Genomic DNA, 25,468 nt, shown 5'->3' on the forward strand with positions numbered 1-25,468 from the left:
TTGTTCTCAGTATCCAGGAGTCTCTTATGGCTTGCCTCCCTCCCTCTCTGTAACTTTTTTTTCTCCTTGCCCTCCTCCATGGTCTTCTGTTAAGTTTCTCAAGATCCGCATATGAGTGAAAACATGGTATCTGTCTTTCTCTGACTGACTTATTTCACTTAGCATAATACCCTCCAGTTCCATCCACGTTGCTGCAAATGGTGGGCATGAAATAGATCAATCATGACCAAAGTCAATATATCAGAGTATAAGCATATATAAATCAATCATTGACCAAAATCAATATATCAGGGTATAAGGATATATTGACTTTGGTCAATGATTGATCTATTTCATGCCCTCATAGCCTTGGATTGTTAAAAAATAAATACTGGATTAATAATCTGGCCACCCTATGGGCCAAAAAGGGGGGCAAAACCACTCAAAAGGATTAAATTGCTGCTGATTAGTGACACATTTGTGGTGTCTAATTGAGATTTGACTCCTAGGGAAGAGTTACTCACTGAATGCCATTATTTAATCACGATTATTTAAAAGTTTCTTGGGTTGTCTTGATGACATCTAACCTTAGGCTATATATTACAAAGGGACAGACTCTTACCTGGTATGGCAATGGGCTGAAAAACCTTTTAAAAACCCACACATATCTAGTTCTCACATCAGTGAATCTATGGGTATGCAACGGAAAGTGAGGATTACAACTTGGAGTTTTCTGGCCTTAATATGTTAAACTAGTATTGTGTGTGGCTTTTCTTACTTTAAGATAAACCTGAGCTTGTCTTTCTATTACTCTCTTCATCAATAAATATGTTCTGTGCCATTGAATAATGAATGTGATATTATATGGATTATGTGAGCAGAAGCAATAATTTTAAATTCTAAAAATTCTGAAATTTTAAAAGAAAATAGTGTTTAAAAATATGTGTTGTAATGCCACCCCATTGTTCAGCTCTCTGGAATCACAAATCAAAAATTTTGGTCACTTGAAGACTGAACATGAAAATTTTGAGTCTAACTCAATATTGCTTTAGAAAATGTAAGCATCTGGGGTGCCTGGGTGGCTCAGTCGGTTAAGCCTCTGACTTCGGCACAGGTCACGATCTCACGTTTCGTGGGTTCGAGCCGTGTGTCGGGCTCTGTACTGACAGCTAAGGGCCTGAAGCCTGCTTCAGATTCTGTGTTTCCCTCTCTCTCTGCCCCTCCCCTGCTTGTGTGCTCTCTGTCTCTCTCAAAAATTAACATTAAAAAAAATGAAAAAAGAAAAAAGAAAATGTAAGCATCCAAATATGTTTCAGAATACTTGAGTTTATAAAAGAAATTCCTATTTACTTACTTCTATTGTTTTTAAGGTAGATGGAAAAAGAAAACTGGACACTTGAGATTAAATTCATTATCTTGGATCCAGTTTCTGCCCAGATAACATCTGCCTTTGATTTTCCCCCATGGTACTGCTAGATACTGTTTCTCATGCCTTAAATAGGTTGTGTAATGTGAGGCAGGCCTATAATGTTGGCTACAAGAGACATAATGGTAGTATTTAATGTTTGTAATTTTGCAAAAGTTCATAGCTTATCAATTTTTAAGACTCCTCTAATACAGATCAATTCATTACTGATTTCTTTGCCATTGGTTGATACCCAAGTCACAAGAAATGTCATTCAAACAAAGGAAAAGAATCAAGACATTTGAGATCTATTTTTGGTTATGCTTCCACTCATTGTATAGACATTAATCAATGTTTTAGCCATTTTTCTCACCTTACTTATCTATAAGATGAAAAAGTAAATATTGGAAACCTTAATTTCCAATATAAATGTAAAGTACATGCTTTATTAATATTCCCTGTGTGATTTTAAAATGTGGAACTTTAGGAGCACCTGGGTGGCTCAGTTTGTTAAATGTCCAACTCTTGATTTCAGCTCAGGTTATGATCTCATGGTTCGTGGGTTCAAGTACCATATTGGGCTCTGTGCTGAGAGTGCACAGCCTGCTTAAGATTCTCCCTCTCCCTCTCTCACTGCCCTTCCCCTGTGCACATATGCACTCTCTCTCTCTCTCAAAAATAAATAAATAAAATAAAATAAATAAAAATGTCAAACTTTAGCATTAAAATTCTGTTTTCAGAAAAAAAAAGGTTAAAATTCACTGAGTATAAAAGTCCTAGGAAACAAAGATGTCTGTTTATTATGAGCATTAAAAAAAAACGGTGACTCCACATTTCAGTACTTAATGAAGGCATTTTATAGCATTTTTCAAATGATAAAGACAGATGCCTGAATTTTACATATTTTATGTAGGGTTCATCCTGCTGGTGCAAATGTGAAAGATGAGGGCTCCTACAGAATTTTACTGCAGAAGAAAAGATTCAAGATAGTTGAAAATGTGGGTTTCTAGGCATCAAATACTAAACGTAGAAACATTTTTTTCAAGTTGTAAACCCTGATGGTTCATCTATTTGTATTTACTTTGCTGCCCCACTGTGGCTGAGCGTGGTTGTATTTCTAAGGCTAGGATTTGTCCTCTTAAAAGGAATTGGTGGTTTTCAGTATTGAAAAAGTGAATAATTGTCATCCTTTAGAGGAAATACTAAGAGCATACACAACCTTTTCTCTTGGTGGCCAGAAATTTTTAACAAACTAATTACCATGTTGAATTATTTTTAACATCTATATCTCAGTTCTCTTTGGTGGACAAAAACATTTGGGAGCTTCACTTCCTTCATCCTTGGCTTGGAGTTTTAACACAATCATTAGGCTTAGCCTAACGGAGCTCCTCACCTTCATGCCAAAGGCCTTGAGTGAGCTCCCCGCCTACCTCTTGACCTACAACTGCAGATCCCCCTCATTTACTGTGCTGTAGCCACCACAAGTTTTCTTAGCTCTTCAAACACACTGATTTATTTTCTTCCCCCAGGGCCTTTGTACCTACAGTACCCTCTGACTGAACACTCTTGACCCTGTTTGTAGCACTGAGTCTCCTTGTCCTTCAGGTCTCGGTGTAAATGTCATCTCCCCAGGGGCCTTCCTTGACCAACACATGTTAATCTCTTTCTCACTTCCATCTCTTCCCCCATTTTTCCCATTATAATAATTATTACATTTTGCAATGATTTAATGTATCTCTTTATTTGTTGTTGTTGTTTTGTCTCCCTGATAGAATATAAGCTCCAAAAGGTCGGGATTATGCCTGGTTGGTCATCATGTGATCCCATTGCCTAAAATAGTGCCTGCTACATAGAAGAAGCTTGATATATATGTTGACTTGAATGAGTGTGTAGCTGTTAACAAACTCCCGTCAGAAACTTTCTTCCATGGCCTTGTTCTCTCTTGGCTTTGTTCTTACTTCTGTGATTGTTCTTTCTCAGACTCTTCTACTAAGTCTCAACTCTTAACAAATCGGTTTCCTCTCTGGCTGTCTTGCCTGACACCCTTTCTCTGCCTTTCTATCATCCCTCCCCTGCTCCAGTCCTCCACTATTCCCTCTGTGGTAATGACTCTGGCTTCTGTGTTTCCAGCCCTGCCTTCTACACCCCAGCAACAGGTCTGATGGCCCAATTTCCACCTGGCACCTATATCTGGATGCCTTCCCAGCATCCCAAATTCAATATGTCCAAAAATGAAATCAGGTCCCAGCTCTCTGTTTCTATTATCAGTGTCATCATCCTCCCAGTCAACCAACCTCCCAGTCATCATCCTCCCAGAGACTTCATTTCTCATGGTCTCCAGGGCTAATCTGTATTAAAAACCCAGGATGATCTTCTCTCTATCCTGCATGTCTCATGAGATGGTTATGAGAATCAAATAGGCAAACAGGAAGAGGTGCCAGGTAATTACCCTGAAAGTTTCTGCCTCTTCTCCTACTAGCCCCGCAATGGCTGACAGTGGGAGCACCGGTCCATAGATAAGATCCTTGGGCAACGAGGTGGGGAAAATTACATCTGTTTCATTATAAAATGACCCGTCTTCCATAGGTAGTTTTACTGACCTTTAGGAAAAAGAGAAATCAGAATAATCATTAACAAAAACTAGTCACTGATGGAGCAACTGCATATTGGTGATGAACAAGGTGGGGAGGTAATGTAACTTGTAAAAAACAAACATGCAACCAAACCAGATAAACACCAAATAGTAGATTTAAAAATACATATCGTGGGGCGCCTAGGTGGCTCAGTCAGTTAAGCGTCCGACTTCGGCTCAGGTCATGATCTCACGGTCTGTGAGTTCGAGCCCCGCGTCGGGATCTGTGCTGACATCTCAGAGCCTGGAGCCTGTTTCAGATTCTGTGTCTCCCTCTCTCTCTGCCCCTCCCCTGTTCATGCTCTGTCTCTGTCTCAAAAATAAATAAACGTTAAAAAAAAAAACATCGCAAAGGGACAAGTAATGCAGTTATAAATTAAGCACACAGGGATTTTTGAAAATTTTCAAAGTTAATATCTAAAGCTGGGATTGTACAGGCAGGGGTCAGGCAGGCGATGCGTAGCCAGGTGGGGGACTGTGGCAAATGGGAAAGTGTGTTCCCTCCAAAAGGTGGTAGGTGCCACTCAGTTCTAGCCAAGAGGGTTTGTTGAGAATTGTGGTTCCAGAATTTTGAAAGACTATCATAATCTGGATATTTATGAGAAATCTCTCAAGTATTAAATGTTGGCAATCAATTCAAATAAAAATCAATGTGGGCCAAAATAAATGTACAGATCTTCCTTGATTTATGATGGGGTTATGTCCCAATAAAGCCATCATAAGTTGAAAATATCCTACCTAAGTCAAAATGAATTTCATACATCTAATCTACTGAACATCATAGTTTAGTCTACCCTCCCATAAATGTACTCAGAACACCTATATTAGTTAGGCAAACTACATTAGTTGCCAACCTACAGTTGGGCAAAATCATCTAACACAAAGCCACTTATTCATTCATTCATTTATTTATGTTTATTTATTTATTTTGAGAGAGAGAGAGAGAGAGAGAGAGAGAGAGAGAGAGAGAGAGAGAGAAGGGGCAGAGAGAAGGAGAGACAGAATCCCAAGCAGACATCAGCACACAGCCCCATGCAGGGCTTGAACTCACGAACCCGTGAGATCACAACCTCAGCTGAGATCAAGAGTTGGATGTTTCACCAACTGTGCCACCCAGGCACCCCCACAAAGCCTGTTTTATAATGAAGTGCTGAATATCTCAAGTAACTTCTTGAATATTATAATGAAGGTAAAAAACAGAATGGTTGTAAAGGTGCGGGACGGTGGTCAGCACAGGTTATCTACCCTGTGATCACGTGGCTGACTATAAGCTGCAGCTGCCACTGCCTAGCATTGTGAGAGTATTGTACCATGTATCTCCAGCCTGGGAAAAGGGCAAAATTCAAAATGTGAAGTATGGTTTCTATTGAATGTATATCACTTTGACAACATCCCAAAGTCAAAAAATCTTAAGTAGAACCATCCTAAGTCAAGGACCATCTGTACATGTAGGTTGTATTTAGCTACCTTTACAACCTCCAATATCAAGAATTCATTTTCAAATATACCATACATCTACTTTTAATCCATAATATAGCTATAAAAGGGCGTTTGAAGAATTCATGGCTTTATGCCTTAAATTTAAAACTTCCTTGGTTATGTTTTATGAATGATAAATAATTTTAAAAATGGATCATGTAAAAACAGTACCTACTATTCAAATATAAGGCTTCAATGTTTTCTAATCCTGCTGGCTTTCTGAACCACGACAATCCACTCACTTTGCCTCTCACTTTAGCTGCTTATAGAAAAGTCACAACTCAACATTCAGAACTAGAAGAGAATATTCAAGGCAAGCAAAAGGAGAGAATACTGGGACCAATTACTTGCCCACCTTGGCAAGGATTTGATAGAGACATTACCCATTTTATGAATGTCTCTGCCTTGAGACAGATTTGATTATTCGTTGGGTTCTTATAAAAGTGAAATTGAGACATAAAGGGTACAGCACAGAAAGAGGTGTCTTTTTTAGGATTCTCCATTTAAATTTTTTTTTTCAACGTTTATTTATTTTTGGGACAGAGAGAGACAGAGCATGAACGGGGGAGGGGCAGAGAGAGAGGGAGACACAGAATCGGAAACAGGCTCCAGGCTCTGAGACATCAGCCCAGAGCCCGACGCGGGGCTCGAACTCACGGACCGCGAGATCGTGACCTGGCTGAAGTCCGACGCTTAACCGACTGCGCCACCCAGGCGCCCCTTTTTTTTTTTTTTTTTTTTTTTTTTTTAGGATTCTCCATTTAGAAAACTTTACATTTTTCTTAAGAAGGCAATTTTTCAAAAATTGCAATTTCAAGGATGTATATACCCAGCATCAACTTAGTCTTTGACTTTGTGGAATACATTGAGAATAGTCAGTTCAGAGGCACCTTGAGTCTTTAAACTCCTTTAACAAAGGCACCATCATCATCAGCTATTACCAGGACATTGGTCACAAATTTCTTTTTGACCCAGTTCTATTTAAGCAGGTAATTCCCATGACTCCACTATATGCAACTACCCTTTTGTTTGGAGGTTATGTGAATGAAGATATAATCCATATGTTTTCCATATCTAAAAGTGTCTTATTTTTGAGATTCCAGTTGTACACCAAAGTAATAGGAGCAAAAACTCATAACCATCCTTTTTTCATATAAATAGGCATGTTTTGAAATTGTAAAGGAAATCAAATTTTGGTAAATTAAATCATGTTGGAAAAGGCTCAAGGATGACTTGGTATTTAGAAGAAATTCATTGAGAAACCAGGTCATAGAGAATCCTTTCAAAAGGCAAGTAATCACTCCAAGGGAATTACACATGTAGAAAGATGCTACAACTGAAGATGTTTAATATGTACATATAAAGCCAGTTAATTCATCAAACTGATGCAATCACATTACATGAACGCAAACTAAGACCACCACCTTGTTGTGTAACTAAGTCTCTTACTTTGCTTTTAAATAATGCTCCTGGTTACTTTTTTCAACGGTCCACACGGTCAATGCACTTGGACTTGATAAGCACAGCTGGCGCCAGTTCATAGGGTTAAAAGTCATGCAGCTTACATCCACACCAGGTTGTGACTTCTTGCATAAAATGACACTTGATTCCCATTTCCTTAGAGAGAAATTGTGTTTGGTAAAAAAAAAATAATTCATTTAACTTGACATCTTGAGACCATTTATCTAATTACATATATTGAGTCTCAATATATGATATAATTTATTTCATGATATAATTTATTTAATCCATGATATCAATATCAAATTTATTAATAATTATGCTATACCCTTCTAAGAAAGCAAAATAACTGTGTGTTTTAACAATATTACCCTGTCATGTGCTACCAAGGCTATTTTATCTTCTTTATTAAATTTGAATTTAAATCACCCAAATCTAGAAAATGGAATATATCATCACACTTGCTGAAAAACAAGTATCTAAATCTCAACATACTATATATGAATACTCCAGATTGACCTATGTTCACTATACACATTGATACCAATTGATTATTTACTGACTTTTAAAAATCAGTACTTTAAAATATTTCATTCATTTACCCATTTGAGAGACTATCCTGAATCCCTACCATGGGCAAGGTCTTTTATCAGATGAAATGGGAGGAAAAATAAATGTGAGCTATCTCCTCCTCCAAGGAGCTAGCACTCCATTCAGGCTTCTGACTGGGAAATGGAATTAATATTTACTGAGCTCACCTTGCCTTTTGGCACCCTCCTGCTCTCACTTCCTTCCACCTCCATCACAAGTGTTCTGTCCCTCATGTCAGCCATTCTCTTACTGGTATCACTGGTTCCCTGAATCTTTTGACTTTCTGCCTCAGATCCCTGGACTAACCATCAACCCTGGATGGATAGAACTGAAAGCCCAGGATGCTGGAGGCATTGGAGCAAAGATCAGAGGACTATGTGTGTCTGTGACATTATAAATTCATGGTTAATGCCCCCACCCTTGGACCCTCAATAACCCTTGCATCCTGCTGTGTTTCTCTGGTCCATTCTCTCTCCCGTTCTCTCAATAAGGGGAGAATATTTTTAACATTCTCCACTCTCCTGAAGTCTCCAACCTCTCCACCTCCTTCTTCCTTTCAGTGAAGAGATCCCATTAAGAAGATAGAGGCTATCGCCTGGGAATTCTCCCCAAATTTCTGCTATCAGGATATGCATCATTCTTTCCTCCTCCTGTTACAGTGGAAGGCATGTACTTCCTCTGACCTAAGGCTATTTTCACCACCTGTGTTTGGGGCCTTTGCCTCCTTAGGAACATTAGTTTTTCCATTATTCATTCTCTTCTACATCTTCAGACTCTCCCTCTCTCCTGACTCTTTCCTGAAAACACTTAAATGTTCATCTGCACCATCTTTTAAAAAGCCTTCCCTCAATCTCACCCTTACATGTCTTTCTGCCCTCCCCTGTGAGCCAAACTCCTGGAGTTGTTCTAAACTCTCTGCCTCTTCTTTCTCACTCCAGCGCTCTCTCATGCCTGGAAATCTGCTCCTTGTCGCCACCAGTCCACTGACACAGCTCTCTCCAAGACCCACCAATATCCACCTTCATCCTAAATCCAACAGTTCTCAGTCCTTGTCTAACTTGACCTCTGCAGGATTTGACACTGCTCACAATGATCTTCTGAAATGACTCTTGGGATCTCTGTCACACACCTCTTAGGGGACATCTCATGCCTCTTTCTGGGGCCTTCATCACCTGTTCTGCCTAGCTGACTCAGTGGCTGTCTGACTGTGTAGGCTTTGACGAACTTCATGTAGGCACACCCCACCTGTGCCTCACCTCATGCCTGCTCCACATACCCAGAGGCTACCATGTGCCCCTGGAAATAACATGCAGGAGGTCTAAATAAATCAGAAAGTGTGGCTGTTAACACTCTGTGCAGGGATATCCCACTCAGTGGGATAACAAGAGTCAGTAGATAAACTCTCATCTCTTCCTCCCCGCTTCCTAGTCTACTACTGTCTGTCACTGACCAAGAACTTTCCACGTTCACAGTTCATTCTGCCTCTCAGAAGACGATCTGTGAGACCAAGCAATCGACTGCACTTGGCCGGCAAAGTTATGTGCCCTGATGCTGGCTCTCTTCCTTCCCTGCCTCCCTCCACTTTCCCACTTCCACCTGCCTCCTTCCTGGGATTGCATTCCCCACTAAAGAAGTGGCTCAGGGGCTGTTACCTCAGACTCCACTTTCTAAGGAACACTGGTTGAGGCATATTCTGGAAAGCCCCCATGCTCAGTGTCCCTCCTCCCTTCATAACTACTCCTTCTGAGCTTCCTAGATTTCTCTTCCTCTTTCAGACCCTTTTTTTGGTGCTCTCTAGGTTCGGCCCAAGGTTCTTCTTTGAGTGTTCTTATCCGCTTCCAGCATTTTGAATACCACTTTAACAACTCCCGAACTTCAGCTCTCTCTTGAGCTCCAGTCCTGTACATGTGTGGCAGAGGCACTGTGTCCCTGAACATCTCTTCTCCATTTCTTTCTGTAACAGAACTCCTAGTTTTTAGCCAGCCACATGGTTACCCACACTGAGGACCAAATTTTCCAGTGTCCCTTGTAGCTCCACAAGGCTTGTGACTAAGCTGGTGAGTGGGATATAAGTGGCAGTGACGTGTGCAACGTCTAAGTTATGCATTCCAAGAAAGGTTTGTGCCTTCCTCTTTATCTTTTTTCCCTTCCCACTGGCTCCCCAAAATACATGGGCAGTGCCCCACTTTACATTAGAGATAAGGGCAACACTCCAAGAGAGGGAGAGCAACAAGTTAGAGGCAGACTGGCCCGAGACTAGGGAGCCACCATTCCAACCGTGGGTTACTCATACCCAGACTAGTGAACTTGAAGGAAACTTCTGTCTTGTTTAAACCACTTTAGGATGATTTGGGTTTCTGTGACAGAAGTTGAACTTAAATCCTAACTGATCTATCAGTTGCCCCAACTAGATATATCCATTTATTTATCTCAGGCACCCTCACCTCAGTTTGTCTCAGCTGGTCTTCCCCCATTGCCGCTTCCAACTTCCCTCTACCTGTGTTCTTGACATCTTTCTGACATGAACCATAATGACCATAAGTTGTCAAAGTCACAACTCTGGGTAAAACCCTCAGCTGTCCCTCTCCCTCAGCACCACGCCCAACATTCAGTCACCAAGTGCCATGGTACTGCCTCCTAAACACCTTCCAAATCTCTCCACTTCCCTCTGTCCCTACTCCCACCACCCTAGTCCATGCCACAGTCACCTCTCACCTGGGCCACCAAAGCCTACTAATTCATGTTCATGCCTATTTCCCTCCAATATACTTTCCATGACATGGCTAGAAGGAGGCTTCTTACACACAGATCTGCTCATGTCACATCCCTGCTTATAACCCTTTAACAGCCTCCCATCACCTTTAGGATAAAGGATGTGCCTATTAGCATGGCTTAGGCATAGGGTGAGTATTCTCCTGGTTTAATTATTGACAACATCCCCTCTCACTCTCAAGTGTCCTGACTTGCATGATAAATTACATGGTCACTTATTTATAAGGCTGCTCATGAGCCAGCCTCAGCCTCAGTCTGACCGCCTAGGCTTACCTCTCATGACCCATTTCTGGTTGCCATCATTATGATCTCTTAATTAAATCTTCAAACTTGCCATATTTCCTCTGACCTCGTGCTTTGCACATGCCTTTCCTCTGTTTAGAATTCTCTTCCTTATCTTCTTCACAAGGTTGATTCCTACTTATCCTTTAAGTATTGCTATAGGTTGAACTGTGTCCCCCCAAATTCATTTGTTGATGTCCTATCAGTACCTCAGAATGTGACTGTATCTGGAAACAGGGTCTTTACTAAGTTAAATGAAGTCATTTAGTGTGGCCTTATTCCAATATGACTAGTATCCCTGTAAAAAGGAAAGGGGAAATTTGGAGACTGATCTACATACAATGAGAACACCATGTGAACATGAAGACAGTTATTAACAAGCCAAGGAGAAAAGCCTAGAGCAGATTCTCCCTCATAGCTCTCGGAACAGACCAACCCTGTTTACACCTTGATGTCAGACCTCTAGCCTCCAGAACTGTGAGACACTAAATTTCTGTTATTTCAACCACTTAGTAGTACTTTGTTAATAGCAGCCCCAGCAAACTAATATATCCATTAGTAGGTGAGTGGATAAATAAACTGTGGTATATTCATTCCATGGAATAGAAAGGAATGAAATATTGACACACACAGGAGCATAAGAGAATTTCAAAATAATTATGCTGCATGAAAGCCAGGCTCCCCCGACCCCAAAAGAGTCCATAATGGATGACTCCCTGTATAAAAAATTCTAGAAAATGCAAACAAATCCAGAGTGATAGAAAACACATCAGTGACTACCTGGGGAAAGGGGCCAAGGGTTGGGACAGGGATGGTGTAAGTGTGGAAGGGCCCATAAGGAAACATATGAAGGAGCACAAGGAAACTTTCGGGGGTGATAGATATATTTATTATCTTGATTATGGTGATGGTTTCATGGGTGTGTACACAACTAATCAAATTATATTCTTATATGTGAATTTTTTAATATGCCAATCATACCTCAATAAAGCTGTTAAAAAAAAAAGAAACCAAATAAACTAAATGTAGTTCTCTGAACCTAGATTATTATATTTTTGTATAAGAAATGCTGGTGTGTAAGGAGTATCTTCAATCATTCTCTGAACAGTTTGTACTTCCCCTTAAAAGAAAAACTCCCTCTGATGGGTGCCTGGCTGCCTCAGTTGGTAGAGCATGTGACTCTTGATCACGGGGGTGTGGGCTCGAGCCTCATATTGGGTGTATAGATTCCTTAAAAATAAAATATTTTTAAAAACGGAAAACTGTCCATTGCAGGAGTTTATATGATGGATGGAAGAGTGAGTACAACTTTGAAACTGGCCACATGAAATGACCCAGCAAAGACCACAGATGTGTCTTACACGTATTTCCTATACAGCTGGCAAATGTGCTGTGCTGTTCCACTCTCTGAACATACAACTCTTCTAATGTCTCTAAAAACATTACTTTACTAATTAAAATTAAAATACTAATTATAATTGCTTCAAGTTGAACTCTAATATAGAGAACATCTTAAATTCATCATTAGTGGAAAATACACACACAACTCAAAAAAAGAGTTGCTACCATTTATTTGAAGGAAAGATGAAACTGTATGCAATTGTCATTCTTTACCCAACAAAGGAACTATTATAACACATTAACAAAAAAGGAAAGATGATAATTTCACTCCCATATAGCTTTTGCCCTGCCAAATTTTATGCCTAAAAGTAGCAACTCTATTAAACCTTAAAATCAAAACTTTTATTCTATTTTTCCTTGTTGCACATTTTGCATGTATATGTCCTTTAATATAATCCAGACAAGATTAAAATGTAATCCAATGAAAGGAATGCTGTAGCACACTGACTTACCAAAGGGCCAGTTCAAATTCTGGAAGAGAGGAGTAGCTAGCCAAGTAGGTGCCACAATAACTGAATGAAAGTAAAGTGTAGTCCAGAAGAACACTGCCTAAAATATAAAATCAGTTACAAGGGTTTAATCATTGTGTTCAGATTAACTACAGTCTTATAGTTTATCGCCCTTATCTAACGATTTTCACATAATTCAAAAGCATTCAGCTCCTGGAATAACAGATCTCCTAGGTAATTTCTAAGATTATGAACAGAAAGCTAAAAGCAAAATTAAAATTCCTTTTTTTTTTTTTTACAGCTATTAGAGTTGGGGTACCTGGCTGGTTCAGTTGGGAAATCATGCAACTCTTGATATTGAGTTTGAGCCCCACAGTGGGTGTAGAGATTACTTTTTTGAAAAAAGAAAAAAATTAGGGGGGCACCTGGGTGGCTAAGTCAGTTAAGCATTCAACTTTGGTTCAGGTCATGATCTCAGAGCTCTTGAGTTCAAGCCTCTCATCAGGCTCTATGCTGACAGCTCAGAGCCTGGAGCCTGCTTTGAATTCTGTCTCCCTCTCTCTCTGCCCCTCCCCTGCTCATGCTCTGTCTGTCTCTTTTTCAAAAATAAACATTAAAAATTTTTTTAAAATAAAAAATTAAAGATATGAGAGTAAATTAAGACCATTAGGTCACTGTCCCTAGACTTCAATCAGAACTGAGTGTATTGAACCATGGATGTCGTAAGTATAATTTGAAATGACCCAAGAACTAGAACATGCTCCATAAATATATGAAACACTGTAATTAGAAAAGTTATTCAAACAACTTTAAATACTTTGGGGAGTTGTAATCATTCCAGCTTACTTCCACGTCTCTATGTCTTGAGCCACACCAGGCCCTTTGCTTAATATCTTCTGGTTCTAGGAACAATTATAAAAAGTTCTATCTCATCCATCCCTGTAGTTGAAGACATGAAACATGACTCTAAAAACCTTAGTAACAATGTGTTTACAATGTGTGTCATGAGGACGCTAAGACAAGGAAGTATCTGCTTCTGCCCTCCTGTGTATAAAGATCCGGTTTCCCCCACTCTACCTGCTGTTTTTCAATGTGGTTCCATAGGTACAAGTTCTGCCTTCTCCCATGTCTTTTTCACATGCAGGTCTCTATTGCTAGTTCTCTGTACTTTTCGTGGTTGTTTCCTGCTTTTTTTGCCCTTCTCACTTTAACTGACTAGAATATAACGCTAAACTTTGTTGTTTGTTGAATTTATTTAGCCCAGTTTGATTAACAAAGAAAACTTGTATTAACTGAGCAAAAATAAAAGGTTTTCTGTGGAATAGAGGCCTCAATAGAATAATTTCTATCCTTACTATAGACATTTCCTCTCATAAATTAAGATTATTCATTTTATATTTTATTTATTTTAAATTTCTAAAAATGCATGATGTTTGAATATGAAAAAAAGCTTTAATGTTTATTTAGTTTTGAAAGAGAGAGCTCACATGCACAATTGGGGGAGGGGCAGAGAGAGAGGAAGGGGTAGAATCCCAAGCGGGCTCCACAGTCAGCAAGGAGCCCAATGTGGTACTTTATCCCACAACCCTGGGATCATGACCTGAGCTGAAGTCAAGAGACTGACAACTGAGTCACCCAGGTGCCTCTCCCCGCCAATAAAAAGCTTTACAAGAAAATATATCCTCGGGCGCCTGGGTGGCGCAGTCGGTTAAGCGTCCGACTTCAGCCAGGTCACGATCTCGCGGTCCGTGAGTTCGAGCCCCGCGTCAGGCTCTGGGCTGATGGCTCAGAGCCTGGAGCCTGTTTCCGATTCTGTGTCTCCCTCTCTCTCTGCCCCTCCCCCGTTCATGCTCTGTCTCTCTCTGTCCCAAAAATAAATAAACGTTGAAAAAAAAAATTAAAAAAAAAAAAGAAAATATATCCTCTGTAATCTCACTACCAAATTTGGTAAATTTCTGCTATTTTCTTCTATGCTTACTTGTCAATAAACATTTTTTTTTACTTAAATATAACTTTGAAAAAATACATAACATTGCTTTTTATAGCTATAACAATCATGGTTTAAATATTATGTATAATAATTCATTTTAAAAACTTGGATCATACACTGTTAGTCCTATTGTTTACATTATATAGAGCATTTTGTCATTAATAATTCTTCAAAATCAATTTTTAATGCTTATATAATACGCTTTATGGGATATTTTCACATATTTAACCATATTCCTATTACTGGGGATGTAGGTGGTTTCCAATCTTTTTCTATTATGATAGTGCCTTTATCTCCTGTGCATACACATCTTTGACTATTTCTGATTTCCTTAAAATTGAATTCTAGTTCTTCAACTGAGTTTAACTGGGTCAAATACAGTAATGTTTACTTCCCAGAAAGATTGTATCAATCTTACTCCCACCTTATTCCCACCTTCAGCAAGAAAGTGTGCTACCAATTTCACTGTGCTCCACCTAGCAGTTACCAGCTTAAAAAAATCATGACCTTGATAAGGAGAAAAACCTCATCTCAGTTCAAATATCAATTTTTAAAATGAATATTGGATGGAATATTTTTTGATATTTTGGTCATCTGTAGTTTTGTGGTTTGGGCAATTTCTTCTTCCACTGTTCTAATGGGATGTTTGGGTCTTTTTCGTATTGTTTCATAAACTCTCTAAAAATACTTGAACGTATTACTTCCAAGTATCTTCCTCAGTTTATTATTTGCTTTTAATTTTTCATGGTGTTTTGAATGTTCTTAAATTTTAAACTTGTATGCAATAATAGGTCAAGTTTTCTATTTTTAGCTATTTCCTTTGTGTGAAAATTTCTTCCCCAGCCAAATCATTTCAATATTCTACCATATTTTCTCCTACTTTTCAAATGGTTTGCTGTTTATATTGAACTCTTATTTTTATCTGATGTATGTTTTGACGTTCAGTATGTTTTGACGTTCAGATGAGTATCAAACTTGATATGTTTGCTCAAATAGTTTTCTGTTTAAAAATTTTAAAGATTTATTTATTGATTTATTTAAGTAATCTCTACACCCCACATGGGGCATGAACTCAAGACCCTGAGATTAAGAGTTGGATGCTCCACCGACTGAGCCAGCCAGGTACCCCTCAAATAGTTTTCTTAGCACCATTGCTGAACAATCTATATTATCTATTTTGGGGGAAGGAATGCAGAGTATCATTCATCATATACTTAGCTTTTATATATTCTAAGCTTGTACCCTCTCTTCAACTCTTCCACTGATGTGGTGATCCCTACACCAATATCACACTCTTAATCGCTATAGCATCATGTTAAAAGGACCCTCTATCATGCCATCATTCTCTTTCGAATTATTCCCATCTCTACTTTTTGTTGGTCTGGAAGAACTTCAGAATCATTTCATTTAAGTACTCCTTGCTGTCTAAAACATGATAAACTTAGGAATTATTTTCTATGAACTATATAATAACAAGACTTTCCACTCAGGAATATGTCTCTATATACTTAAATAATTTAAATCAATGATATTTTTGTAGTTTTCATTGAGGTCACTCACATTTCTTCTTGAATCAGTTCTAAGTATTTAAATCACCTTAGCTATGTGAATATTTTGAAACCAGCATCTTACTGAGCATTCTTTTATTAGTCCTAGTAGACCATTGCATTACCCATAATCTCTTCTTCTATAGCTATAATTTTTGTTTCATATTTTTTTGCGTTAGCTTGAAATTCCAGGCTGATATTAAATAACTGTGGTTACAACAGCTATCCTTGATGACTTAGTCATAATTTTATTGTGAATGCCTTTAGAGTTTCATTTTTTAATATAAATGTTGGCTGCTGGTTTGAATTAACTTTTAATTGCTTCGACAGGGCTATAGTCAAAATAACAAAGCTGGGGAAATTTTAAAGATGAAGAGTAGTTACAGTCCATATAGACAGTTACCAATGTATGAATGAGCGATGTTTTATAAGTTGTTTTAATCTGTTGAGAACACAAATTTCCCCACAAATAAAATGCTATCAATTATAGTGAAATTCCCTGGCTTAACCCAAAGACTTATTTGACCAATAAGTCCAAAGAACTAAGACCAGTCCCAAGCTCTCCTGGGCTTTCTGTCCATGATGTGTTGAATGAGGGAATCATTAGATGGAAACTCCAGTAAATGTGCAGCAGCCCACTGTGGGTCACATGTATCTGTGAATAAATTAATTATAGTAAATGTTGGGTAACGGTGACTGACATATTATACATGTGTGTGTGTGATATTCATATATGTCATGTGGATATATACATAATATATATATATATATATATATATATATATATAATTACATTTATTATCACTACAGCCTTAACAGTAGATACTACCATTATCCCCACACCTAAGGAAATTGAGGCTCAGAGACTTTAGAACTTGTATGACCTCAATTTACCTGGATTTTCAATAAATCGTCATAAAAGAAAAAAAAAGTATTCTGGAAAAAGGTTTCAAACTGCATTTAGTGCTGTAATAGTCTACTAGCCCAGTGCTTATCAAGTTTAATGTACATATCAATCACCTGGAGAATCTTACTAAAATGCAGATTCTGATTCAGTAAGTCTGGGATGGGAGCAGTTTCCGTATTTATAACAGGTATCCTAGGTGATGCCAATGTTGAAGATAAACAGACCACAGACTTTTGAGTAGCAAGGCTGCAGTACACTGATTAAATTCTTTGTGATCAGCCTGATCCTACTTTTAAAATGTGCGATATAAAAACAAAAAACAAACAAAAAAAACAAACAAACTGACAAACCAAAAACACCCTTCATTTGTAAGAACTAGGTTTGGTCACATAAAGAAATCCTTCAGTTACGGCAGAGTACGAGTCTTGCAGGTTACCTTTTAATTTGGTCCTTCTGGTCAATCCAGGAAAGTTGTATATGTAGATGAGAGGTTTTAACCTCCGGTCGGAAAAAGCCACAACTTCATAAGGAACGTTAGTTGCCACAACACCCACAACTCCATTCATACACTGAAGTACAGTCTTTTTCTTGGTTTCAATATTAATAAATATTACAAAATTCCCACAAGGGTAGCAAATGGTGCTGTCGTTGACAAAATGAACATTCTGCTTAGGGAATCCTTGGACCCATCTTTGGGAAAAAAATATATCACCATCAATATAATCCATTTCAAATACTTTTTTTAAACAAAGCAAACAAAAGGGCATCAAAATATTTGAAACACATCTGTTCTATTTTTACCTCCTTTCTGCCCAAAACAATCTCTAAGATAAAAGAAGACATATGCTGGCTGTGAGACCAGTGTGGAGCCTGCTTGGGATTCTTTCCCTCCATCTCCCTCTCTCTGCCTCCCCCCATTCGCGCGCTCGCTCGCTTGCTCGCGCAGACGCTCTCTCAAAATAAGAAACATTTTTTTTTTCTAAACAAGCTTTAAAAAAAACAACTTTGAATAGGGCAGCCTACTTTGTGGTTGTGAGTCAGTAGAAAACTGTTTCTTTACCAAGATGAAATGTGTATAGCTGTATTTTAGATGGGAAAAAAAAAAACGGATAGAACGCAGAAAATAAATAGAATTAAGTCAACATGACTGGAGAGTACAGGATACAGAATCAAACAGTAACAGAGTGCAGGTAACACTCAAGAATGTAGAAGAAAAGAAATACCACCTTCTATCTGTGCAGCTGTTTGTGCTTTCCAAAGACCACTAAAAAATGCAAACAGCTCCAAAGTTAGTGGATAGAAGGAAGGGACTGACGGTCCTAATTTAGGATAAATCCCCAAGGATGACGAGGAAAGGATGGGAGTGTGTGTAGGGTGGTGGGTATGTTTGAAAAATCAGGAGAAAACGGAATACTGAGCCAGAAAGAGGAGGCAGAAATGAAGAGTGGAAGAGAGCAATCGTGGGTAAGCGAGAAAGGGGAGGGTCGCAGAAAAACGAAGGTGTGCAAACAGCTGGAGATGTGGTCACTAAGAAGTCACACAGAGAGGGAGTCTGCAGGAGGGCGTTGGGGGGTAAAGGACAAGAGCTCAAAGTTTGCAGGAGAGCAGGTCCAAAGAATGGGAGAAAGAAGAGGGTAGGGAGGGGACTGGGTCAGAAGGAAGTTTCCGAGAGACCCGGCAGTCGCTGGGCGGAGGACGCCGCACCTCACGGACAGGGAAGGGCCGACGGAGGCGTAGGCGTTCTCCTCGCGCTCCCGGCCGTGAGCCATGGGCCAGGTTTCTCTCAGCCCGGCCCCGGGGAGAAAATGCCCGAGCCCGCTCGGGTCTGTAGCCGTTCGTTACTCTGAGGTCCTCTGCGGCGCAGACTGCAAAGCGTCCGCTGTTACCACCGTATCCAGGAGACTGTAACCCCTGCTCCCATTGGCTATGCCCTGTCTGCATGCTCCCTCTCGGCCCTAGCGGATTGGTGGAAGTGCTGCTGCGTCTCAGCATATGGGAGAGCGGCGAGCTAAGCGTGGGGCGGGCCCTTAAGGGTGAGTGCTGAGTGGCCCTTGCCTGGGGCAAATAATTACAGTATTAATAAATATCAATAGCAGAATTAATATTGTGTGCTGACCACGCCAGACGTCGTTCCTAGCGCCATGCAGGCATTATTTCATTTACTCTTCAAATCACCCATCAGCCTCATTTTATAGATAAGCAAAGTGTAAGTGATGCGAGAAAGAACTTGCCTAAGACTGCAAACTAGGACTTAAAACCAGGTATCGGTATCGTCTAAATTTAGAGTTCCTAGCCTTTAATTACTATATTACACTCTCACACGGACCCTCCGCTACCTCAAGGAGGCAGACATCTCCAGGAAGTAACTTCATCGGAAGGCCACATCTTGTTCTTGTTTCTTCCCTTTCCTCTCCTACCCTTTTTCCCTTTCTTCCTTTCTATTCCTCTCCTCCTCACTGGCCTCCCCTTCTCTTCCTTAGTTCTTTCTTCCCTGTCTTGCCACCTTCTGGCCTTCATTTCGTACACAAATATTTACTGAGTATTTCCCGTGCATGGTGCTAGTCACTTGAAAAAAAAAATGAGCAAAAGAGATAAAATTTCTTCCTTCTTGGAACTTAGAGATTGGTGGAGTCCAGGAAGATGAGGATAGACATCCACATCATTACACAGATACAGAATTATAGGTTGAATTAAGGAGAAAAGGAGCATGATACTGTGATCGCCTGTGTTGAGGTCCTCACCTAGTTGAATGGGCAGAGATGATTTCAGTGCGCATGCGCCATTTTCACTTCGAGCTGAAGGATGAGGAGCCATTGCTGGGGGCTGGGTGCTAGGGGCTGGGGTGGAGGTTGGGGGGCAGGAGTAGGATGGGCAGAGGAGAGTTTTGTAAACTGTTAGGACAGGACAGCAGATTGGATGAACAGGGAAGAGTAATGTGCCTGGAGCAGAGGGAGATGAGAAGAAAATACTGAAGATGAAGCTGGGGAAGGAACCAAGAGCCAGGTAAAAGCCAAGTTGAGAATTCTGCTCTTTCTCCTAAAAGCCAATGCAAACACATTAAATAACTTTAAGCAGGAGAATGACATGATCAGATTTATGTTTATAAAAGATTCTGACTGCAGGAAGATTATCACTTGACTAGGAGAATAGGGAAAATAGAAATAGAAGACATGTTAGGAGCCTAAGGGTCCCAGCAAGGGATGCAAAACAGGATTTTCGTGCTCACCACTATTGGCATTGGAGCGTTGGTGGGGAGTTGCATGCACCTCTGCCAGTAGCACCTCCATAGTTGGGACAATCAAAAATGTCTAAGGTCACCTGGGTGGCTCAGTTGGTTAGCATCTGACTGTTGATTTCAACTCAGGTCATGATCTCACAGTTTGTGAGTTCAGGCCCCATATTGGGCTGTGTGCTGACAGTGCGGAGCCTGCTTGGGATTCTCTCTCTCTCTCTCTCTCTCTCTCTCTCTCTCTCTTTGCCCCTCCCCCTCTTGTGCACATTCTTGCTCGCTCTCTCTCAAAATAAATAAATAAACTTAAAAAGATGTTTATGGACATTGTCAAATGTCTATGGGGGGGGGAGTAAAATCACCCCTAGTTAAAGACCACTGATCAGTCTAAAAATTAGAAGGTAAAAATCTATAGGATTTGGTGTTGGATTGATAAAGAGGGGTAAAAGAAAAGGAAGAATCAAGGATGATCTTGGATTTCTGATTATCATAGTCAAAGAGAGTGGTACCCTTCACTGAGATGGGGTGAAGAAGAATCAGAGACGTGTGTTTCTGCTCTAAAGATTTTTTTTTTTTTTTTTTTTTTTGCTGAAATGGAAGGCAACACACATGCAGTGCTTAGTGTTAAAGAACCTCACAAAACTGGGTGACAAAATCCCACATTCTCAGTCACAGGGGGAAGTGGCATAAAGAAAAGTCAAGCTTTCCCCTCTGGTAATTCCTAAACCCTGAACAGTTTCTGCTGCCACTTCCTCACTAGTTGGCTTGTATTTGTGTTTTGACTAAGCCCTCCCACCAAACATACCTTTAACCACAACCTGAGCATTTTATTTATTTTTTTAAGTTTATTTATTTTGAGACACAGAGAAAGTGATCGGGGGAGGGCCAGAGAGAGAGGGAGAGAGAGAATCCCAAGCAGGCTCTGCACACTGTCAGTGAGGAGTCGGATGCAGGGCTTAAACTCACTAACTGTGAGATCATGACCTGAGCCAAAATCCAGAGTCAGATTCTTAACCGACTGAGCCACCCAGGCGCCCCTAACCACAACCTGAGCATTTTAAAGCCAACACCAGAGAAGAATGTGATGAGGCAAATCCTGCCACTGGGTAAATAAATGGTAGGTAGAAGATATAAGGGAGGCAGGAAGTATGTACTCTGGAAAAGAGATACTGACCAGGCTGGCATCAGCCATGACCCTGGAAACCCTGAACTTGCCCAGTGCTAGAGCAAAAGAGAAACGAAATGGAATCAAATTGGAAAACCCCATTTTATAGCTATCTTACTGCATGAAACCCTGACTGCAGTTTAGATTAAAAAAATGTCTCCAGCTGGGTTTCTGTGATATCTGTTGTTGATATTTGTGAAGAGACGCCCTAACCTTTACATCGTATCAGTTACAGGAAGATTAGTGGCCTTTCTTAGTCTGCAGCGGGAAATATAGATCATCCCCTGGAAATGGACTGGTAGGGGTGAATCAGGAAAATCTGTTCTAGTGCTCACTCTGAAAGATTTACAAACAGTAGAAACAAAATCTTTCTCTAGAAACAAGTTCTTTCTCTAATCAGTGACCCCAAGGAGCAGCCCTGAGCGTGCTAAGGTGACAACTAGTATGTTCCACCATTTGGGGGAAGCATCCAACCCACCTAAGCACAACCCACACCTCTCAACTCCTTTTCTCCTTGCAAATCTCCTCTCTATCACCCTTAGACTAGTCCTGGACAGAATAAGCCTAATCCTCAGCATTAAGCTTTATACCTTTGTAGAACTCAGCTCAATGCCCCCAAAAAGCCGTGGTCAATTCAAGTTCATTGAACCATAAAACCAAAACTTGTCCACAACCAGCCACAGAACAACAACAACAAATACTTGTTTCCCACTAAGAGATTGTTTCATTCCTGGCTTCTCTTGGGTCCCAGTCAAACTCCATGATATCTGAAAGATGAATTTTCACTAAAGTTTTCACCCACTAACTCGGTTTTCTAGGATCATTTAAACATGGGAAAAGATTATACAGCATACTGGAACGCATTTCATTAAGTAGATGAATAAATGTGCTTTTTGTGAAAGGTAGCAATGTTTACATGAAAAGTCAAAAAAGCAAGAAACTAACATTGTTTCTCTGGGTAAAAAGAAATGTAAGTAATGAATGTTTTTAAGGTAAAGGAATAACAATTTGCAAGAGAAAGTAGCTTCTTATTCTCTGGTAATTGGCCCATTTTATAATAGTGATGATAACAAACCACAATTTCTTGAGCTCCTGTTTTTTGTAGAGAACTTCATAAAATCTGGATCCTCCCAACAACCATGGTACAGGGCAAACTGGGGCTCAGAGAGTTGAAGCATGTAACTCAAGTTTGGACGCATGGCTCTGTGCAAATTTCCTCTCCACTCGGCAATGAGAACAGCTAACTCTTTTTATGCCACTGCTCTGCGTCTGCTACACGTTTATGAAACATGTATTATTTTATCCCTATTGCAGAGACATGGAAATTGAGTCTCAGGAAAGTCAAGAATTTTGTACAGAGTATCACAATCTTAAATGGATTTGAACCCAGGTGGAATTAATTATGTGAAAGAACCCTTCTTTCCAGACATGTGAAGACTTGAAATTTTAAATCAAATTGGGCATTTAACTTGAATTGAGCATTTTCCCGGAAGAAGAAGAAAAATAGGGAATCCTTCATAATTCTCAGAAGTTTTAGAATAAAGAATATGGGACCAGGTTACATTTTTATGGTAATTCTGAGCCAATTAGTAAAAATGGGTGAATGTTATTATTTTGTGCATTTAACCTAACATACTCAGGTTTATTTTCACATTTCAAATATTTTTGTAGTGTGTGTAAAACATAGCTGTATGATTACATTTCATGTCCCAAGTTGCTTACCTTGATCTTGATGCTGAAATAACTACATTTGGTTGAAACATGAAAAGGATTTGTAATCAACATCCAAGTAAATACACTGTTATTAAATAGTGTAAATAATACACTGTTATTAAGTAGTAAATAATACAGTGTTAGACAATGCTCTAAAGAAGGTGACTAAGAAAGTTAGTTTAAGGGGGAGAGGGGAGATTGTTACATCAGGCCCACCCTGAATTCCAAGGCAAGAATATAGGCAAGACACCTGTAAGCCATTTATCCAAGTATTTTTAGATAATTTATTAAAATTTAAAAGTTGGAATGCCCAGGTGGCTCAGTTGGTTAAGCGTCCAACTCTTGATTTTGGCTCAGGTCATGATCTTGTAGTTTGTGAGTTCAAGCCCCTCATTGGTGCAGAGCCTGCTTGGGATTCTCTTTTCCCACCTCCTCTGCCCCTCTCCCAGTGCTCTCTCTTCTCTCTCTCTCTCAAAATAAATAAACTTAAAAAAATGAAATAAAATTTAAAAGTCAAAATACAGGGGCACCTGGGTGGCTCAGTCGGTTGAGCGTTTGACTTCAGCTCAGGTCACGATCTCGCGGTCCGTGAGTTCGAGCCCCGCGTCGGGCTCTGGGTTGACGGCTCAGAGCCTGGAGCCTGCTTCCGATTCTGTGTCTCCCTCTCTCTCTGCCCCTCCCCCGTTCATGCTCTGTCTCTCTCTGTCTCAAAAATAAATAAACGTTAAAAAAATTCTAAAAAATAAATAAATAAATAAATAAATAAATAAATAAATAAATAAAAAGTCAAAATACAAATTACAGGAATGAAAATTAAAAATTCTAATCAGGGGGCACTGGGTGGCTTAGTCAGTTGAGCATCTGACTTCAGCTCAGGTTCATGAGTTGAGCCCCACATGGGGCTAACAGCACAGAGCCCGCTTAAGCTCCTCTGTCTCCCTCTCTCTCTGCCCCTCCCCAACTCACACACATGTGCTCTTTCTCGCGTGCTCTCTCTCAAGAATAAATAAACATTAAAAAAAATTCAAATCAGAATTTTAAAATGAAGGCAAAATTGTTATTTCATTTTTTATCATAATTAAATCTTAAAATATTTTATATCAAACACTGTAATTCTAGTGTTCAGTATCCATCTAGTCAAAGTGAATAATTGGTGTCAGGCTCCAACATGTTTCATCTAGTCCCATGTACATAAATAAACATAGGCATAATAAGGTTTGTATTATATTGTAACGCATTCCACAGTCTCATGTGTTACTAATGCCAATACCACACTAATTCATGAGAACCCCTGGATGCACAAATTGGAACCCAAAGAGAATTAAGAAAATAGTCACTTGATTCTACTGAGAAAGGGTCCTTAATTATGAGAGCAGCCTAATGCATTCATACTCTCAGCAGCAGAGGACTAGACACATTTATTATCTGTCTTTTCTCATATCCAAGCATTTCTGCCACTCAGATCTTCCCTACACTCCCTAAATAGTTTATCCCTCTGATGTCAGTCAGTAGTGATACATTCCACAAACCTCACAGTGGTCAAAAACAGTAAGTAGTCTGTTTTCGAGGACCTGGGGCAACAATGGAGAAACCCGGGGCGAGAAGAGGGCTAGTCACTATGGTAGATCTTTAGGGTTGCCATGGTTCTGCGAGAATGTGGAGTGCTGTATCCTGCATGTTGGTGGCATGGGCTCTCTAAAGCGTGGGGTCCCTGGCAGGGGCACTCCTTGCTGCGTCTGTGGATGGTACAATGTCACAGATGTTTAACAAACTACGGAGTGAAAGATAAAATAGCGTAGGAGGAAAGCTTTGTGGGAGATGGTGAAAGGGGGAAGCAGTGGAATTTATTAGATGACAAAAACAGTACAGTTTAACAAAAAGTCGGGAAGTTAGTTACTCCTGCAGAAGGTATCTGGTTGTGGAGGGCATTGAGATAGGCTGGGCGAGACTTCTGGGCTCACCTGGGGCCCTGGATCCCTGGCAATTTTGCAGAACACTGAAATGAATGTTAATTAAAAATGAAATTTTATATTATATTACTCTCTTGTGAAAGTATAAACAAGAAAATATATCTATGACTCTATATATCCATATATCTATGGACTCTAACATGGACTTCATTTAAATAGAAATCCAGGGGCCATTAGTAGATAAAAATGAATGAATTCGCCGTGTGCCATAAATATCACTTAAAATAGCATTTTCAAGGAGTATTAAGTACAAAGTTTTTGAAGAGCAAAGGTTTACCATCATTACATATTCAAAATTTGAGTTTGGATGTCCTCCTAAAAAGCTTCAAGGTTCATCCCCATTAAATTCTCCATTGTACCTTCTCATAAAAGTAAAAGCTTAAAAGCAGTAAAATCCATCAGTACGTTCCATTTTATATCCTTTCATCTTATTTCCCTTCCATTTCCTTTGCCCATAGGGTCTTTCATACTCATAATCCCTTGAAGTAGAAGCAAA

At 39.6% G+C, this 25,468-nt stretch overlaps 1 protein-coding gene across 7 annotated transcripts in view; it reads right to left on the reverse strand.

The window, feature by feature from the left end:
* CFAP43 (cilia and flagella associated protein 43) overlaps window positions 1-25,468 on the reverse strand; it is a 129,330-nt gene that overhangs the window by 102,688 nt on the left and 1,174 nt on the right. For 4 of the 7 annotated variants that reach the window (XM_023240892.2, XM_023240891.2, XM_023240893.2 and 1 more), the window contains exons 1-5: window positions 18,600-18,788; window positions 17,332-17,585; window positions 12,455-12,551; window positions 6,945-7,112; window positions 3,834-3,984 (exon numbers count right to left, since the gene is read on the reverse strand). In XM_023240892.2, coding sequence (XP_023096660.1) covers window positions 3,834-3,984; window positions 6,945-7,112; window positions 12,455-12,551; window positions 17,332-17,585; window positions 18,600-18,664 — 735 coding nt within the window. In that variant the 5' untranslated portion in view covers window positions 18,665-18,788. Of the gene's footprint in view, window positions 1-3,833; window positions 3,985-6,944; window positions 7,113-12,454; window positions 12,552-17,331; window positions 17,586-18,599; window positions 18,791-25,468 lie in introns of those variants that run through there. The other 3 variants (XM_006938157.5, XM_045040644.1, XM_045040642.1) reach the window with 3 other exon arrangements.

This window comes from Felis catus, chromosome D2, assembly GCF_018350175.1.
Source record: "Felis catus isolate Fca126 chromosome D2, F.catus_Fca126_mat1.0, whole genome shotgun sequence".
Taxonomy (NCBI): domain Eukaryota; kingdom Metazoa; phylum Chordata; class Mammalia; order Carnivora; family Felidae; genus Felis; species Felis catus.